Consider the following 20274-nt stretch of genomic DNA (forward strand, 5'->3'; position numbering starts at 1 on the left):
CCATGCTAGCCTGGCTGCCTGGGCACCATGCCACTGCACCAAGTACCACAGCTGCAGGTCCCCCCACCCAAAAAAAAATATGCAGCTCTGCTGTTAGTCACTGCTGTGGACAAACTCAAAAGTCATCAGATTTGGTGAGACACCTGGGAATTCTTAAGGAAGGAATTAGGTTTTATGCAAAAAAAAAAAATCTTTCCCACGTCAAGAATGGGGAATACTACAATGCAGGGAGTTAGGACTCTGTATGGTTGGTTACACAATAGATGGTTTGAAATTGGAAAAAATAAAGTAACCAACATAGCCAGGATTGACATAATGTTGATTATAAGTATTACCAGTTTGGTAATTCATGTTTTATCCTTAAAATAGTGGTTTGATATCTGTGCCAAATATGAAAAACTGATAAGATACAATCCCTAGAAAAACCTACCAATGAAACTGAGAAGAGTCTTCACACAGAGACAGAAATTTAGATCAGAACCTACCACACCATGACATGTTGAAACTAAAGAGGAGCAGCCCAAGGTTATCAGAAAGCCAACCTTAGTTTATCCAGTTACCATACAAGAATGATCACCAGTTATGACCACCATGGAAATACCCATACAAATTAAGACTGATAATGCTCCAGCATATGTCTCTAGTAAAACAAGTTTTTTGCACATTACAACATAAAGCATATTACAGATATACCACACAATCTTAAAGGACAAGCAGTTATAGAAAGACCTAAGCACACTTTAAAAGATATGCTTAATAAACAGAAAGGGGTAATAAAGACCTCCAGAGATAGATTACACAAGACTTTAACTTTAATGTTTCTAAATGCTAATTTAGAAAGGAATGGCAGCTGCAGAGAGACATTGGATAGTAGAAAAAAATGCTGAATAAAATCAGCGTATATACTTTCAAGATGTGTTGACCTTAGAATAGAAACCAGGATATGTGTTACGTTGGGGAGGAGGTTTTGCTTTTGTTTCCATGGGAGAAAAAAAGCTATGGAAACCATCAAAATTGATAAAGATTAGATTCAAACAAGAGAGATTAAATCAATCTCTTGATTAGGAGAGGCAATAGTTCATCAAACAGTGTGGCCATTCAATCTAAACTAACTTATAAGATTAACAAATGCTTTTCATTAGATCAGATATAACTTGCCAAAAAAGGGAACTTCCCAAAGTTAGGGTTGGGGCAGGGTTTTGTTTTTGTCTTTCCAGGAGAATGAGGGCATCCAGCTAAGGAATCTGAAGACCACTGGACAAATGAGACATCTGAAGAAAAAGAACAAATCATCCAGAGAAAATGTCCCAAGAAAAAGAGTAAATTGGCCTGTTAGTATATCACATTTCCAACAGGATAGAACTTCATAAATGCAAATGTTTGTTTCTGCTGTTCTCTACACACATATAAAGCAAATGGTCTTTTTGTAGCCCCAGTTCAATTAAAAATTAAAGCTGGCTTTGGAGTTGGAGTGTGGCTATCTCCTTCTCTAAACCCAAGCATGCCTTTTTTTTTTTTTTTTCTTCGAGACAGGGTTTCCCTGTGTAGCTTTGCGCCTTTTCTGAAACTCACTTGGTAGCCCAGGCTGGCCTGGAACTCACAGAAATTTGCCTGGCTCTGCTTCCCAAAATTAAGGGACTATTCTATTGCCACTAATCTCATAATCCTTTGGTTTTGACTCTTTCAGACTTTTCTTAAGGTATAAATGTTATCTCAAAATGTATAAGATTATTATATATATTTAAACTTTCTGTTGTGATATTAATGGTCATTTAGAGTACTAACTAATTCTAGAAATAGCTAGAATTCATACAGCTTCCTATATATGATTTCAGGCTTGAATCTGAAGCAGGTAGCTAGGAACTAAGTTTGTGTACCCCAGATGTACTTAACAAATTGTGGTCCATTAACCTTTTGGAGCTCTCATGCTTATGACATTTAAAATGTTTAAGTTGCCGGGCGGTGGTGGCGCACGCCTTTAATCCCAGCACTCGGGAGGCAGAGCCAGGCGGATCTCTGTGAGTTCGAGGCCAGCCTGGGCTACCAAGTGAGCTCCAGGAAAGGCGCAAAGCTACGCAGAGAAACCCTGTCTCGAAAAACCAAAAAAAAAAAAAAAAAAAAAAAAAAAAAAAATGTTTAAGTTTTCTGCAGTAAACCATGACAATGACCTTTGAGGTCTCCAAGAAGATGATGGGACCCTGCAATGACAAGTCCACTTAGACTGCAATAATGCCATTAAGCTGACAAACACCACCCAAAAGTCAGCTTCAGACTACAAATTGCTCAGGACAACTTCAAAATTGTTAGCTAAGATGGTCTATCCTCATAGACTACTACAGCCAGGACTTCAAATAAGCCCTGCACTTTCCCATCACACCAAGACGAGACAACAGCTAGCTCTCCCAGGACTTGACCATTACCTCAGTTTTCTCAGGGTCTCCTAAAGATGCCATCACCCCCAGACAACAGGAAGTAATTTTAAGAACATGACACCCATATTCCCAAGAGATGGGATGGGTGGTTTTTGTCCTGTCAATGGCTTATGGATGTTTATCATCATTTAGGGGGATTGCTTGCAAGTTGTTATTGGTCATGGTCAGGGAGAAAACTAAGCAAAAAAGACTAGATTCAGGGATCTTGTTCTGAAAAGGGAAAAAGGGAATATAGGAATGATAGGGGGGAAAAGGGTAGATTATTGAATCTGCTTTTAAACAACAAACAAAAGCAACTACTAGTCTCAAATATTTTACATTGGTATGAATTATTTTTTTGGTTTTTCGAGACAGAGTTTCTCTGTGTAGCTTTGGAGCCTGTCCTGGAACTCACTCTGTAGCCCAGGGTAGCCTGGAACTCACAGAGATCCACCTGCCTCTGCCTCCCAAGTGCTAAGGTATTTTTTTTTAAAGATTTATTTATTATGTATACAGCATGTATGACTACAGGCCAGAAGAGGGCGCTAGATCCCATTACAGATGGTTGTGAGCCACCATGTGGTTGCTGGGAATTGAACTCAGGACCTCTGGAAGAGCAGTCAGTGCTCTTAACCTCTGAACCATCTCTCCAGCCCAGGTATTTTTGTATATTGATACAAACTTAAGGTTATTTTTGTCACACTTTATATATGTTTTTACTTTTGTTTAAAGTATTGTACCTATGTGGCTCATTTAAAAATGCAATGTAAAGTTGTAGTCCCTAAAAGTTATTACAAACTATTTAGGATAATTAAGAAATACAAGTTAGTAGTCATCTATAACAATCAAACTTATAGTTATGTTAAGTATGTTTTCAGAGACACATTTTAAATAGATAGATGGTCTTCAAACACTTCAAAGACCTATAGAATATAACATTTAAAATGTTTTAATAACACAAGACTTTTCAAGACAGACACATCTGCTCCTGGCAGCACCAATTCACTTCAAAAAAAGGATGATGGGCATCGAAGAACCTCTTTGCTTTCATTGTGGCAAAGTTAGTCACTGGGCAAGAAACTGTCTTTGCCTCAACTGCTGACAGTATGGTGTCCAAATTGGACAAGCAGGACACAAAAGAAGGTGACTGCCAAACTTTGCCAAAACAAGGTAGGACAATCCTTCAAAATTCCTGCTTCACAAAAAAGTCTGTCAGATATTCTAGGCCTGTAAGCCAAAGATGGATGCCCCAATGTTGCAGATAAACCTTGGAATGACTGTCCAGATAACCAACTGTCGCTGTCATTTCTATAGTTTTGGAAGTTGTTTGCTCTGTACTTCCTGTTTACTTGGGTAATATTATATTCTTCTCGGGTCTCTGATGGGTTTGAAAACTAGATAGTTATAGTTACAGTTTTCCTTGTTACCAAATTCAGAAAAGAAACTCACAAAAGAGATGTAAAGTGTATAAGGTTGAGAGACATAAAAACTGTCTATCTTAGAAAATGTTTTAAGGCCTAAAAAGATATTTTTAGGATGGTAATACAAGTTATGATAGAAAGCGGTTTAGGTATAAAACTTTGGACTCATCTAGATAGGCTAGATAATAGAGTATTTTCTCCAAAGTTGCCAAATACAAATGGACTGGATATTGTAAATGTAATTTTTTTAAAAATTTATTTATTATATGTACAGTATTCTATCTGCATGTATGCCTGCATGCCAGAAGAGGGCACCAGATCTCATTAGATGGTTGTGAGTCACCATGTAGTTGCTGGGAATTGAACTCAGGACCTCTCTGAGTTCAATTGACCTCTGAGCTATCTCTCCAGCCCATAAATTTAATTCTTTCCTGACAATTGTTCTTATTGTATATAGGTTTACTGTGCTAGAGTTGAAACCTTTCTTTTTTATTTAGACAAAAAGGAGAGAATGTTGTGGGATGTTTGTTTGCACTGACACTCCAAGACTGATAGTAAAGTTTAATCTTGAATCAGGGAGCGGAGTCAGCAACTGGGTGATCAGAATTAGTGATGGAGGTTTTGGCTGACCCATGATATATATAGAGAGACACAGGGAGTAGGGAGGGATTTAGAAAGGTTTGTGGGCCCTTTGGATTGGGGAGATGGAGAGAGAGAAAAGGTCACTGGTTGCTTTTTTGCCACTTCTCTGATCAATCAGGTTTTTACCCTGATATCTGACTCCCAAGTTTTATTTAGTAATGGAACAATATAAACAAATGCTTCACAAGCTGTGGCTGGCCATCTTCCTCCATATACCTGTGTCCTGACATGCCCATGGTCACAAAGGTCTCACCACCCCTACTGAGCATTACATTACTCTGGTCAACCCATTCCTTGTGCGACATGTCGTGCCTTGGTTCTGCCAGTTCTTAAAGGCCAGATGAGCCGCCTCCCCGGGGCTTGTGCAGCAGTGGGTTCGGAGCCTATAGTCACATCTAATTGAGTCAATTAGGAACTGATTACTGAAAACTAGGCCAAGGTGAAAGGAGACATTGCCAAGTGGGGAGAGAGTGAAGCAAAGCTTTGGAATGGAACATGGAGGAAGCCCTCTGGCTGAAACAGTATCCATACTGGGCTGTCAAGGAATGCTCCACTGCTCTCTAGCTGTCACATCCCTCAGAGTAGGTACCTGAGACTCCAGCATTCGTTATGGTATGGAGGGGAGGTGGTGTCAGAGCCTGAAGAGTCCCATTAACTGTGCCAAAAAAGACCTTGCCAGGAACCTGGGCTCACCTGTTGCAGCAAAGTCTACTTTTACTTTTCATTGTTTATATTTCACACATTCAATTTTTTTTGGACAGGATTTCTCTGTATAACATCCCTAGCTGTCCTGGAACTTGCTCTGTAGACCAGGCTGGCCTCATAGAGATCTGCCTGCCTCTGCCTCCTGAGTGTTGGGATTAAAGGGGTGCACCGTCAGGCCTAGTACATTCAATTATTATTTTTTACTAAAATGTAACTATTGTATGACCCAGCTATACACTCCTGAGTAGATACCCAGAGGACTCTTAAGTCAGCACACCACAGAGGTTACTTGTACATCCATGTTTTTTGCTAAGATAGGGAATCAATCTGGATGTCTGGTAAAAGACAATAGAGAGAATGTATTCTGAATGCACAGTGGAATTTTATTCAGCTGTAAAAGAACAAAATGACATTCAGTGGCCAATAAGATGGTTCAGGAGTTAAAGGCAAGCTTGAGCTGGGTGTAGTGGCGCACGCCTTTAATCCCAGCACTTGGAGGCAGAGGCAGGTAGATCTCTGAATTTGAGGTCAGTGTGTCCAAATAGAGAATCCAGGACAGCCAGAGCTACACAGTGAGACCCTATCTCCCCACCCCACCCTCCACCCCCGCAAAAAAAGCTAGACTCAAAGTTTGCATGTTTTTTCTCATGCAGAATATAGATTTAAATATGTGTGTGCATATATATATATTTAAATATATATATTCATACATACATATATATATATATATGGAAGTAGGGGATTGTGAGGGAGGAAGAAGTATGAAAGTAAAAGGGATTTTTGAAGGCAAAGAAGGGCAGGAATGGAGGAGACTAGTGGAGAAGGACAGAGTGTGAGCATTGGTTTAGAGTGCTTGTTGCTCTTGCAGAGGACCTGGGTTCAAATCCCAGCACCTACACGGTGGCTCACAACCATCCATAACTCCAGTTCTAGGACATCCAAAGCTGCCTTCTGGTACAGAGTGAGTTCTAGGACAGCCAGGGCTACACAGAGAAACCCTATTTAAAAAAAAAATGTATGTAGTTGGCATTTTCTTTGGGCCTGCTCCCAAATAAAGACACAGAGACTTATTAATTATGAATGTTTAGCCTTCACTTAGGCTTGTCCCACCAGCTCTTTTAACTTAATTTAACCTGTTTCTAATAATCTATGTTTTGCCTCAGGGTTTTTTACCTTTCTTTCATTCAGTATGTCCTATTTTCCTGCTTCCTCTGGGTCTGTCTGTCTGACCCCTGGTGTCTCCCTCATGTCCCTTTTTCTTTCTTCCCCCAGCCTAAATTCCTCTTCCTCCTTACTCTCCCTTCCCAGAATTCCCACCCATACTTCCTCCCTCGATATTGACCATTCAGCTTTGTTTGTTTGTTTTTGTTTTTTGAGACAGTTTCTCTGTAGCTTTGGAGCCTGTCCTGGAACTCGCTCTCTAGACCAGGCTGGCCTCAAACTCACTGAGCTCCTTCTGCCTCTGCCTCCCAAGTGCTGCGATTAAAGGTGTGCGCCATCACTGCCCAGCCGGCCACTCAGCTTTTTATTAGACCAATCAAGTGCCTTAGACAGGCAAGGTAAACAGCCACATATCTTTAGCTATTTAAACAAATGCAACACATCTTTGCATAGTTAAACATTTTGCAACAAGTATATATGTATGAAACTCTGTTAACCAAAATTCTTTCTGGGTAGCCTTGACTGTCCTACAACTCACTCTGTAGACCTGGCTGGCCTGGAACTCAAAGAGATCTTTCTGCCTCTGCCTCTGCCTCCCCAGTTCTGGGATTAAAGGCATGTGCCATCACCAGCCCAGCTTCCAAAATTCTTTTTAAAAATTAGTGTCGTCTGTGTGCCAGGCACAATTAGATTTGCAGAGCTTGAATTACATGGAGGTGGGATAGAAAGAGCAGAAGCCCCAGGTAAGGAAGCTCAGATGCAATCTCCACAGAGAGGTGGGGAATAACCTGTATGGCTGATTCTTTTTACCCCAGGAGACACACAGCTGTTAGCTAAGGCCAGGCAGAAACAGCAGGAGTCCTGGGAGGTGTCCCCCTGAAGTCTGGACTTAATGGAATCTGCTGTAGAAATAGAGAATTTCAACTGAGCTCCTTGATCAAGTTGGGCCTTCTGCATGCTAGGTGATCGCTCTACCTTTAAGCTGCATCTCTAACCTAGACAGATTTCTTAAGATTCCCCCCCCCCCCCCCCGTTTCTCTTCATTTTTCTTGTACTTGCTGTGATAACTAACTCTTCCTCATCCCTTAGATGCCATCATCAGTGTATGAGCTCTGAGAGGATCCTGACTAACCTTTATGCTCTCTTCTGAGAGTCCTCCCCAGCTGTTGGGTTTCCAGTGGAGTCGAATAAGACACCTTCCCATTCCAGTAGGACCCTGGGATACTGGTCCTCCGATCTTTCAGCGTTCACCCCAGTACCTGGCTCCAGGTTTGTTTTTATTATTAAGGCCTTTTAAGGTTCGTGCTACACACCTTCCCATTCCAGTGGGACCCTGGGATACTGCCAGATCTGCCAGAACTGCCAGCTGACTTTATTTTCTCCCGACTGCAGTGTAGACATCCGCTGCACTTCCTGATTTTGCATGTGGCTTCTGTGGGTCCCCAGGGACGGCCACATCAGACAGATTCCCTAAACTGACAAATGGTTGGAGGGAAGGAAGGGCCCCGGGCAGCTTCCAGTGGCCGCATTTGAGCCTCTCCGACTCATGCTTAGATACTCAATGCCCTCTGCATCTTCAGGTGCAGGTAGGTCTTCCGCTGGGATGGGACAGGCACAGGGAATGCTAAGAATATCCCCTCCATCCATGGAAAAATGCACAGGTTGGTAGGAAGCTCTATGGACACTCCAGGGGATTACCAGGTTGTCACTGACCATGTCTGATTCTCCTAGGAATCCACCCACACTCCTGAGCTGTCCCTCCAGCCATGCCTGTTCAAACCAGAGAGGCAGGAAAGGACTTTATCTGGAATTCTGGGTCCTTCTATTCAAAATCCAGACTTTAAATCCTTACAGTATGGGACCATCTTCTGGGCTTTTCTTTTCACAGGAACCAAAGGCCCTGGGTAGAACACTGGACCCTTGACCCCTTTAGTCTTTGAAGTCTGATGTCTCCTTGGAGAGATACTTACCACATAATAACTCTCATTTTTTTTAAAGATTTATTTATTTATTTTGTATATAGCATGTATGACAGCAGGCCAGAAGAGGACACCAGATCTCATTACAGATGGTTGTGAGCCACCATGTGGTTGCTGGGAATTGAACTCAGGACCTCTGGAAGAGCAGTCAGTGCTCTTAACCTCTGAGCCATCTCTCCAGCCCCCAATAACTCTCATTTTTTGAGACAGGGTCTCATGTAACTAAGGCTGGCCTTGAACCCCTAACCCTTCTGACTCTACCTCCGAAGTGCTGAAATTACAAATGTGCGTCACCACTCTCGGCTACAAACTGTTCATCGAGTGGCAGAAGAAAAGAACGGTGTGTGTGTGTGTAGGGGTGCTGCGGGGTGAGGGGTGACCGTGAAGAGAGGAACCACCACTAACCACGCTTCCTCTTAGCACTGTTTACATCCCAAGCATGGCCTCATCCATGCAGTAAGCAGAGGGGCCTCAGTGAGGCTCTATGCCATCATCCTGGAAGATGTCCGCAGCAGACAGATCTGAGTGCTTGACAGAGGCAGTAACCATGACTGGGGAATAGAACCCTTGTTGGTTCTGGGAGTGGCGGGCACTAGGCTATGCCCAGCTTTGCAGGCTTGGGCTTAATAAGAATAGTGTTCCCATACCTGTCTCGAGCAGTTTTCTATCCTACAAGAAGATGCCAAGCGCCCGTTTAACAGACCCTTCCAGGTCAGATCCCACAGAGGCCGGGATCCCTGAACTGAGGATCAGAGATAGCTCTGCCCTTGGCTCACTGGGATCTGTCTACCTTAGTGAGGGGGAAGAGTCTCCATCTCCAAAACTCTCGAATCTTGGGATAGAGCCTTCTGAGCCCCTTTGTGACCCAGAGTTCCCCTGGCCTGTGCTCTATTCCCCAACTCTGCCATCCTTCCCACAGCTTCGGGTGTTGGAGGTAAATGAGGCCAGATCAGAGGCACCCGACATGTACTTCATGTCCCTGCACCTGCTCCAATGCTGTCTCTCCCAGGCTTAAGATGTTGCTGTTGCCATGCCAACATATATTCTCCAAGGGATTGATGCTAGAATGCCGGTCCTTTTATGCTTGTTTCATACTGTCCCTCTGACAGTATGACTTCCAAGGAGGAAAGAGACTTCCTGGGACCTCTTATTCCCTGTAGGTAGTCTTGCCTGCCCCCCAGCCTCAGTCCATTTGTCTATGTAATGCAATTACAGGAATCTTTGCAGCCTCCCCTGGGCTGCTCAGGGCTGGTCCTCCACTCTTCCATTCAAGATGTCTGTGGCCAGTGGTTGCCACAGGGCTACTTTGCTCAAAGGTGTGTGTCCTCAGCTCTGAGATCCTATCCTTTCCTGGACCAATCCTAGCCTCGGGCTTGTTGCTGATCCAGATATTCCTGCTTCTCTGTTCCTGCACACCTCTTCCATTTAACACCCCCCCCACAACCTTTCCTTGACCTGTGACCTTTGATCTGGTGACTTCCTGCTGTGTCATCCTCTTCTCTTCCTCCAGGCAGTTCTGCTGCTGGTCTTCTGGGAGCCTAGACTCTGACAAGAGGTCAGCTGACCTCTGCTCCTCCAGTCCAGATACGCAGCATGTGTAGGACACAGGCCTTTCCCGACTGATGCCCTCCACTTGAAATGGGGCCACAGCACTCAAACCCATCTGCCATAGCTTCCCCTGCTTTGGAGCCATGTCCTCCCAGGGGGTGACGTTTTCCCACCGAGCAGCAGAAGGCCAGTCTGGGGACAACACTGCAAGGTAGGAGGCAGGGCATGATGGGACCCAGAAGGGACACCACTCTAAGATGAAGGAGAGGAGGGGGCCCTTGGAAGGGCTGGGGACAGAGATTCAGAAGTGGGAGGGAGAAGAGTCCCTTTTATGATGCTGGGAGGAGCTGAGAGAGGGCCTAAGACTGGCAATAGCCACACGCTCCTGCGTGTGCCTGCCCTTTCTCACTCAGCTGGTTCAACTTAATGCTTCCCACTACACGGCCCGGTGCAGCTCCAGTGGCAGGGTGAGAGAGGAAATGGGTCCCAGCTCTTCCCTGCTGTCGACGGACTCGGTGTCCAGTCCTGGCCCCTGCAATACTGCAGTGTTAGAGTGCAGGGTCACCCTGCCTAGTGCTCAATACGTCTTCAGTCTCTGGGGGGAGCCCCACCCTTGACACCCTGCAGCTCCTGCCCCCAACTCTGACTTCCATTGCCACTGACCCACCCTGCCCTTTGATAGATCTTCAAATCTCAGCTCAGTTTTCACCAGTCCCCTAATCTCCATCAACGTCCTGGCCTTTAAATCCTTCTGGCTGGCCCCTGCCTTTGAGGTCTTCATCAGCTCCCCCAAAGCTGGGTTTCTTACTCTCTCCCAGGCTGCCTTTGCTAACATGTTCCTCCCTTAGCCCAGCCCAGTCCTCTTCCCTCTCGCCTGCAAGCTCCAAAGGGACGTGGAGAGACCACCTGTCCTTTCCAGGGTGGTAGCTGAGAGAGGTGCTGGGTTGTGAGCTGCCTGTACATCCTGGAGGGGCGAGGTAGGGCTACGGCTTTGCAAAGGTGCTCGCCTCCCACCCTAGGGTGTCACAACACTTCCCCAGGCAGAGTGCTCTGTTTATACAAACGGGGCCTCTGAGTATCCCAGAGGACAAGCAGCTCCTCATGCCACCCGAGCGATCACCACCGCGTCCACTCCCCAGAGAGACTGAGTATCTTGCACTCAGCTGACTGCTGGAGTGGAGGAGGTCATGGCACAGGCACAGCCAGGCTCCCACCTCACCTCTCTGTCCAGCATTAGCCCTTCAAACCTCTCATCATTTTCTTCCAGGAAAAAACCTGTACCTCCATTTCCTGCCAAGGGGATGCCTGCTTCAAAGAGCAGGACACTCCAGCCATGCGTCCCAAGAGCTTGAACTTCTGTGAGGTGGGTCTTCAATGCTTCCAGAATGAAGTAACTGTCTTCTCACAGAACTGTAGGCCTGGAGTAGCTCAACAGTGGAGTCTAAAGGGAGCTATATTTGTGGAGAGCCAGCCTGTCTGGAGTTGAGCAAGCTTGACCCTCTCGGCTTTACATAACGCAGGGCATCAGGTGGAATTTTCCAAGGCTCTAGAATGGGGCCCCTTGTTTCTGACCTACTGGTTTTCTGGGAACTGACCACCTGACCTCATGGGGAAGCTCAGCTCAGTTCTAGTTTCATTGAGGCGTCTTGCCTTCATGAGCTGGGGGAAGGGCAAGGGTAACATGAATGGTTATTTTGTCTCCCCCAGCCCCCGGAACTGAGGACTGAACCCAGGGTCAAGCACCCTACCACTGGGCTAAATCCCCAACCCCTAACGTGAATGGTCCTGTCTGTTCTTGTGGCTCAAATGGTCCAGCTCAGGCTGCAGCCAGGCTTACATGGTGGATGCACCCAGGTGTGAGGAAGCAGAGACTGGGCCCTGCTACCTGGAGTGCTGTCAGCCTAGGCCTCAGGCAGCTGCCTCCAGCTGGATGGGACTTTTCACTTCAACAAGGCCACTCCAGGAGTCACCAGGAGCCCCCTGCCCTGATTGTTGCTACATGGCTGCTCCTCCACATTCTCTGCTCCTGTCCCCAGTGCACAATTTGAGTTCAGCAGAATCAGAGAGCAGCGTTTGAGAAGACTATGTGGGCCCTGCAAGCCTCCACATCTCCCTGTTCCAAATCCTGGAACTGTATCTTTAGTGAGCAAGACTTGTCAAGCACCTAATATTGCCCTCTGGCTTTCATATGCATGCACATACAAGTGCCTGTGCACTCCTTTTTTAAAAATTTATTTTTATTTTATGTGCACTGGTGTTTTGCCTGCATGTATGTCTGTGTGAGGATGCCAGTCCAGGCTCTTTGCTTCCCACTCACAGGCCTGAACATGGGCCCTCCAAGGTGGCAGGTCCTTATCCCTGATCCCAAAGAGAAGCCTGAGCTTTACTGGAGAGGGATACACCTACATGACCCACATACCATGGGAAGACCCCCAAATCCTGCAGGGAGAGTTCCTTCATCTAAGAAACTGCTTAGCCCCATCTCATTTCCCCAGACCCTCCAACCATCAGCATTAAGGGGGTTCCCTGTTTTCCTTTATCAACCTTCACCCCCTTGATCTCTGACCAGTTCCCTTTCCCCCATGTGACTTTGAAACTGTAGTCCAATAAACTTGAACTCCAGTTGTTCTGTGGACATTTCTAGGAAGAGACAACCAGGAAGATATACCCGTTTCTGGAAGGGGGTTTGCACATTCGGGTTGAACTGGTTATCAGAATGCAATTCAGAACAAAAAGGAGAGTGGTAAGTTAGAAGTGGGGGTCAGCAAGATGGTTTAGTAGACAAGAGCGTGTGCTAAGCCTGAGGACCTGAATTTGATCCTTCACATGGTGGAAAGAACCAACTCTCAGCCAGGTGGTGGTGGCGCACGCCTTTAATCCCAGCACTTGGGAGGCAAAGGGCAGGTGGATCTCTGTGAGTTCGAGGCCAGCCTGGGCTACCAAGTGAGTCCCAGGAAAGGCGCAAAGCTACACAGAGAAACCTTGTCTCAAAAAACCAAAAAAAAAAAAAAAAAGAACCACCTCTCACAAGTTGTTCTCTGACCTCCACAAACAACACACATGGTGCGGTGTGTGTGTGTGTGTGTGTGTGTGTGTGTGTGTGTGTGTGTGTGTATACAGACAGTAAATATGTGTAAAAAATAAAAAAATTATTTTTAAAAATTACAACGGACACCCATTGTAATACCAGAAACCTGAAACAGGAGAATTAAGAGTTTGAGGCAAACTCTAGACCAGCCTGGACTAAATAGTGAGGCCCTGTCTCAAAACAACAGCGGCGAAAAGTCACAGTGGCCATTCCTTCTCCAGCACTAGCCCACCTGCTGCTGTTCCTTTCCTATGGGGCAAAGTCGAAATGCAATGTATTCAGTAAGCTAATTTATTGAGTAATTCATTCAGTGCGTATGTTCTGGGCTGGAGAGGTGGCTCAGTGGTAGAGTATTTAATGCCTGGTTCCCAGGTTCCACCCTCAGTACTGCTCAAAATAAATAAATGAAATTCTCAGAGCTGCTATGCCAGAGCAGCAAGGGCAAGACTCAGCCTGGTCCTCAGGGAACATCCAGCTTACTGAAATAGCCAACAGTTGAGACAAAACCATTCTAGAATCTTCCATCTGAGCTAGTTTCTTTTGTCCTCTGTCTTGAGCTATAATTTTTGTTTGTTTGTTTGTTTGTTTGTTTGTTGGCTGTTTTATCTTTTGAGACAGGGTTTCTCTATGTAGCTCTGGCTGTCCTGGAACTTGCTCTGTAGACCAGGCTGGCCTCGAACTCAGAGATCCATTTGCCTCTGCCTCCTGAGTGCTGGAATTAAAGGTGTGCACCACCACTGCCTAGCATTGAGCTATATTCTTAACCTAAATGAGAACAATGAAGCCCAGAGGAGAATGGTCCCGTAGAAGCCAATAGAATGTGGGAAAGGGGCCTGAGAACAAAACCTTGCTAGGGCTATCTAAAGACCTGGGTGACGGGCAGGTATGAGATGGCTCTGTAGTTAAGGGCACTTACTGCTCTTCCGGAGGACCAGGTACAATTCCCTACACACACATCAGGTGGCTCACAACCTCCTGTAACCAGCTCTGAGGATCTGAAGATCTCTGGACTCCTTGGGCGCCTGCACACACACACACACACACACACACACACACACACACACACACACGGTGTACACAAACTCGTGCAAGCACACACACATACACATAAATTAAAAAATAACTGAACAAATCTTAAAAAAAAAATAATAAAGAGCCAAGAGGGCTACATCCTCCTTCACCCTAGGAATAGTGTCCTCCACATCGCCCGGTGATAGTCATCACCGCCACACACTTCATGTTCTGTCGGTGGACAGAAGAGCTAGATGGGCCTGAAGGACACTTGGCAGTCCCCAGCTGGGAAATGACACAGGAGTTGTACTCAGACTTTCCTCTGAGCCCCCTGCACTTGTTGGCCGCAGACTCTGTTAAACAGCTTCACTTCTGTGTCTGCTTGTTTCTCCGTCTGGAGACAGGAAAAGGTGGTGTTTCATAATCTTATCCCATTAAGCCAAGGCAGGGTAGTTATTTGGAAGAGTTTCGGGAGAGTATTAAAACACGTGAAGAGCTGAGGATGGAATTAACTCGAAAATAAAAGCTAAAACATTCTTTCCGTTAGGGTAACGTGACCATCTTCCTTCCGCCTAGGGCAGAAGCCCAGGCCCTTTGATTTGGTGGGCTGAGAAAGGCGTTCCTCAGACAGCCTTTCCAGAACTGGGACACTAGAGTATGCTAAGACGCCAGACTCGAGATTCTAGAGCCTCATAGGGGCGGGGAGACCTACCCACTTGCCCATGATTGACTTGGGCATGCTGGGACTTGCAGGCTGGCTTACCATCTTGTGACGCCAGGGCCGCTGGGAAATGTAGTCCTTGGCCTGGTCCGGGACATCGGTGTCCCGTGGGCCCAGCGGTGACAGCTCGGGAGGTAGGCAGCAATGACAAGGGTCCGAAATAGGTGTAGAGTTGGAGGGGGCTTGCAAACTGGCTGCTGGGGCTCCTATCCTGTGGGTGCCAGAATGGACACCCCCGGCCTGCAGCTGATGCAACGGGGCCTGCCGGGTGGGGCGGGGGCAAGGAGCAATGGGACACTTTTCCATGCTCCAAGGAAAAAAGGAGCGGGACTGGGTTATTTCTCCAGTACAAGACCCTCCTAGCTGAGAATAAGGAGAAGTCTGTCTCCCATCCCTAGGTGGACATGCTACCAATCTTAACCAGGGAAGCGCCAGATGGACCACAACTGCTCCCTGAAGAGGGAGTCAGAGCTATGTTCAGAAGCAAGGGGGGCAGCAATTATACTGGACGCCACTGGGAACATCTGGTTTCCCTCCCGAAGGGAGATCCAGCCAGGGGCAAAGGAGCGGAAACCCATTCCCTGGAAACGTAGAGAGGCCCATTGTAGGAAAGAGGGGAGGACCCGGAGGAGAAGCAGGATGATTAGGCCCGCTCTTTTCCCTCTAAAAGACCCCTCCTTCCATCCCCACAGCCCCCTGAAGCAGCTCTATTACAGCATGGGAGGTTCCCACCTGCCCTACACCAGACTTTGACGGCTCATTATGGACCAGTCTGTGGCGATTCAGGAGACGCTGGCTGAGGGGGAATACTGCACCATCATATCCTTCCCAGCTCATGCCCACCTTGGCCTTGGGAAGTGGGATGGAGGGTGTGGAAATTTCTCTCCTCTTTCTCTCTAAGCCATGTGGTAATAGGTAAACCAGTATTTACTAAGAATTCACTTGGCTCTGGTTTCTCTACTAGGTGCTTTAAATATTCAGATATTCTCCCAACAAGCTGCGAAGTTGGGGACTATTATACCCATTTTGCAGATGAGGAAACCTCAGAGAGGTGAAGTAATTGGCCTGAGGTCACACAGTGAGCGGGGAGGGAGAAAGGCCACAGTGGTGGAGTGGGTCGGATGGGGAGGCTTGTTCTTGGCTTTCAGTTTCCCTTCACTCGGAGCAGCAGGCTGTACAAGGTGTGCTATGTACGGGAGACAGCAGGCAGAGCCGCCTGCTGGGGCTGGTGCGGTACCGGCTGGAAAATGACGCTCAGGAGCATGCGTAAGTGGGGCTCAGACTACCTGTGTGGGTCAAGGGTTGTTCTTCGCTATCCTCCAACTTGACTCTAGTCATCCCGTCTGAGTCTCCTAGAATCATTAACATAATGATAGTATTCTTGGAACACCATGTGCTAAGCCCTTTATAATCAGCAAGATGTGACATGGAAGCTTCTAGAGAATAGGCAGTTAGTTATCACACCCGGCTAGATTTTGAGCTTGTGTGAGTGCCTGAGTTCAGATCCAGACGCTGTGATTCTAAGCAAAATGTTCTTCATAGCTTCATTGATCCTGAGTAAAGATTAGAAGGCTGAACTGGAAATGGGAGCTGGCACCAGTGATCCCAGCACTCAGGAAGCTGAGGCAGGACTGTCACAAGTTCCAGGCCATCCTGAGCTAACAGAGTGAGAGCCTGTCTCAAAAAGAGAGGAGACAGGGCTGAAGAGATTGTTGAGTGGTTAGAATGTGTACTGCTCTTGCAGAGGATCCGAATCTGGTTCCCAGTACCCACACCCACATCCAGTGGATCACAACCCCTATGACTCCAATCCAGCGGATCTGAACCCTCTTCTGGACTCTGTGGGCACTTGCACTTACCAGTGTGCATGCACACACACACACACACACACACACACACACACACAGACAGACACACAGAGACAGAGAGACAGAGACAGAGTTAAAAAATAAAATAAATGTTTAAAGAGAGAGAGCTGGAGATGGGTTCAGTTATTGAAGTGCGTACCACACAAGCATGAGGACTTGAATTTGGATCTCCAGAACCCATACCAAAAGCTGGGGTGTGGGGTGTGAGAGATGGTTAAGTGGTTAAGAACACTTGTTTTTTTTGTGGGTTTTTTTTTTTTTTTTTTTTTTTTTGGTTTTTCGAGACAGGGTTTCTCTGTGTAGTTTTGTGCCTTTCCTGGAACTCACTTGGTAGGCCAGGCTGGCCTCAAAATCAGGGATAGCTCAGCCTTTAAAGGCTAGGCTCACAACCAAAAATATAAGAACACTTGGTTTTTGTAGAGGGCCTAAATTTGGTTCGCAGCACCTACATCGGGCAGCTCACAGCTACCTGTAACTCAAGCTCCAGGGGTTCAGATGCCCTCTTCTGGTCTCCATGGGCATCTGCACACTTGAGGCATGCACACACACACACACACACACACACACACACACACACACACACACACACACCTATTCATAACTGAAAATAAATCTTAAAGAAATTAGGGGAGGTAGAGAGACGGGCGGATCCCTGAAGCTCATTGGCTAGCTAGTCTAGCTGAATCACGAATTTCAGGTTCACTGAGAGACTCTGTCTCAAAAATAAGAATGTAGGGGCTGGAGAGATGGCTTAGAGGTTAAGAGCATGTGTTGCTCTCACAGAGAACCTTGGTTTGATTCCCTAGCACCTACATGGTGACTCACAACCATCAATAACTCCAGTTCCAGAGACTCTGACACCCTCTTCTGACCTCTGCCAACACCAGGCAGGCATGCAGACATATGATAATACATACACACACGGAGGCAAAACACCCATACACATAAAATAAAAAAAATAAATCTAAAAAGCAATTTTAAAAAGTGGAGAGTGATTGAGGAAAGACCTCTGAGGGTCACCCTGTGGACTCCACATGTATATGCATACAAATATGACCACACATGTCTATGTGTGTACACACCCACACTAACAAGCACATATGCCACACACAATAAAAATTTAAAAATGAAAAAAGAGAGCGATTAATGGCTGGGAGTGGCGGTGCAGGATTTAATCCTAGCACTTGGGAGGCAGAGGCTGACAGATCTCTGTGAATTTGAGGCCAGCCTGGTTTACATAATGAGTTCCAAGACAGCCAGAGCTATGTAGAGAGAGCCTGTCTTGAAAAAAAAAAAAAGTGTTCATTCAGTGTTGCCTGGCAACACTGCACAGTCCAGAGCAGAGGGAGGAAATAATACCTGCAAAGGTCTCGTAGCTTGTAAGTGAACCTCAGGGTCTCAGAGCCAGAGGGAGGGGCCTTTAGACAGCTTGGTAGATGGGGAAACTGAAGAACAGGGCGATGAAGGGGCTTTGTAAGGACACGCTATTCCTGTCACTCACGTGCTAGATGGCACCAAATTGGTTTTTCTTCCAACTATGGGGAGTTATGCTTTGATGACCTCATCCATAAATTACAGCTTTCCTGGGCACCGTGGACGGAAAAGGCTTGAGGCATGAGTGTGGCTAGGGCACTGCCAGCCAAGCACTAGGGACCTAGGCTGCCAATAAAAGGACTGGTATTGGCACAAGATGCCCCAAGACCAAGGTCTCAGCACAGAGGAGATGTATTTGCCCCAGAGGGGCAAAGAGCAGGGAATAAGAGACAAAGACAGAAGACAGAGGATGAGGGAGAAGAGGACAGGAACAAGGGAGAGGGGGAAGGGGTATTTGCCCCAGAGGGACAAAGGACTGCCTCTGGGTAGAGAGGAGACAGATGTGGACCATAGGCAAATGGCAGTTTATAAAGGAAAGAAGGAGACCCCATATTAGGATGAAGTGTTTAATTTTGATTGGGCATGTTAGTCAAAATGGGGCTTTTGATTGTTGATAGCTGGACGTTGGTGGTCAGCCTCGGGGGAGGAAGTGGCTAAATAAGAGAATAGACAAAAAGTGGGGAGGGGGCTGGACAGATGGCTCAGCAGTTAAGAGCACTGGCTGCTCATCCGAGAGGTCCTGAGTTCAATTCCCAGCAACCACATGGTGGCTCACAACTATCCGTAATAAGATCTGGTGCCCTCTTCTGGTCTGCAGGCATGCATATAGGCAGAACACTGTATACATACATACAAATAAATAAATAAATAAATAAATCTTGAGAGAGAGAGGAGAGAGAGAGAGAGAGAGAGAGAGAGAGAGAGAGAGAGAGAGAGAGAGCATGGTGGCTAGCTTTCAGAATGTAATCTAAGGGCTTAGCAAGGCAGAGGGGATGAGGGAAGGGCAAGGCCTGCCAGAGCCCCTTCAGCTACAAGCGCGCCAACGTTGCAGGCTTTTCTTTGGACTGCCAGCTCCCGAATAATGACACGGAGACTTCTTATTTTAAGTATGAAAGCTTGGCCTTAGCTTAGGCTTGTTTCCAACTAGTTCTTAAAACTTAAGTTAACCTGTTTATATTAATCTACATTTTATCACGTGGCTTGTTACCTCTCCTCAGGACCATACATCCAACTTCTTTTGCATCTGGCTGGTGAATCTCCCACCTCAGATTCTTTCCCAGGGTTCCTATCTCTACCCGGAGATCCCACCTATCCTCTTCCTGCCTAGCTGTTGACCATTCAGCTCTTTATGAAACCAGCTTAGGCGGGTGAGGAAGAGACACATCTTTACATACACAAAGATTATCCCAGCACTCCAAGTGTACCCTCTTCTGCTTTCTGCCCTCAGCCTCTTCCTGTATACACACCGGAGGATGGCCATCACAGGAGACGATGTATCTCTGGACCAGATAGTGCCACTCTCAAGAGATTTTATGCTGGAAGAAGGTGCTAGTCGGGCTGGGTGGTATGAATTACTCTCCTCTGCCCCCCCCCCCCCCCCCCCCCCCCCCCCGTCATCTCTGTCCTTACTGTAGGGGTGGGTGGGGATGGAGGATGATGTGAGACAGGGATGTGCAGTTGCTAAAGGCATTCTCATTTCCCTTCCTCAGTATCCCCAGATGGTGAACTCTACATCCTTGGTAAGTAGTCTTTTCAATCTGGGTTCCTGTTGGGGCAGAGGGACAGGATCTTAAGACAGAGAGAAAGGCGTGAATGAGAACATCCCTGGGTGGGTGTGTTGCTATGTGCCAGCATTCCTAGCATGTAGAAGGCTGAGGTGGGGGATTGCCTTGCCTGGACCATGAAGTGAGTTCTAGGCCTGCCAGAGCTATAGAACGAGACTGCGTTTCAAAATACAACAAACAAAAGAGAAAACTCTTGGGTTGGAGGGACGGCTTAGTGGAGAAAGATGCCTGCTGCCAAGCCTAACTACCTGAGTTTGAGCCCCGAACCCACACGGTAGAATGAGAGAAGCAGCTCCTGGAAGTTGTACGCTAGCTGTGTCACGTAGGCACACATGTGTACACACAAGCACACACATACACAAATAAAAAAATGTAATAAAAAAAGACTTTCCTGATACCCACACAATTGTAAATAAGACCCCGAAGAATCAGACCCTGCCCCCACTACCAGCTATTTTCCATCCCTCACCCCCTTGTCACGAAGTTAAGTCCTCCAGGTACTTTCCATCACCTCAGACATCACGGGCTGTCACAGCAGAGTTCTCTCTTCCTCCTCCTCCT

The 20274-nt window shown here is 46.6% G+C and overlaps 1 protein-coding gene across 8 annotated transcripts in view; it reads left to right on the forward strand.

The window, feature by feature from the left end:
- Nucleotides 1-14711: 14711 nt before the first annotated feature.
- Inpp5b (inositol polyphosphate-5-phosphatase B) overlaps nt 14712-20274 on the forward strand; it is a 69965-nt gene continuing 64402 nt past the window's right edge. For 2 of the 8 annotated variants that reach the window (XM_076565036.1, XM_076565040.1), the window contains exons 1-5: nt 14712-14821; nt 15380-15506; nt 15859-15953; nt 19377-19474; nt 19639-19668. In XM_076565036.1, coding sequence (XP_076421151.1) covers nt 15450-15506; nt 15859-15953; nt 19377-19474; nt 19639-19668 — 280 coding nt within the window. In that variant the 5' untranslated portion in view covers nt 14712-14821; nt 15380-15449. Of the gene's footprint in view, nt 14822-15379; nt 15507-15858; nt 15954-19376; nt 19475-19638; nt 19669-20274 lie in introns of those variants that run through there. The other 6 variants (XM_076565039.1, XM_076565038.1, XM_076565037.1 and 3 more) reach the window with 6 other exon arrangements.

The sequence above is a fragment of the Peromyscus maniculatus genome, chromosome 2 (assembly GCF_049852395.1).
Source record: "Peromyscus maniculatus bairdii isolate BWxNUB_F1_BW_parent chromosome 2, HU_Pman_BW_mat_3.1, whole genome shotgun sequence".
Lineage (NCBI taxonomy): Eukaryota > Metazoa > Chordata > Mammalia > Rodentia > Cricetidae > Peromyscus > Peromyscus maniculatus.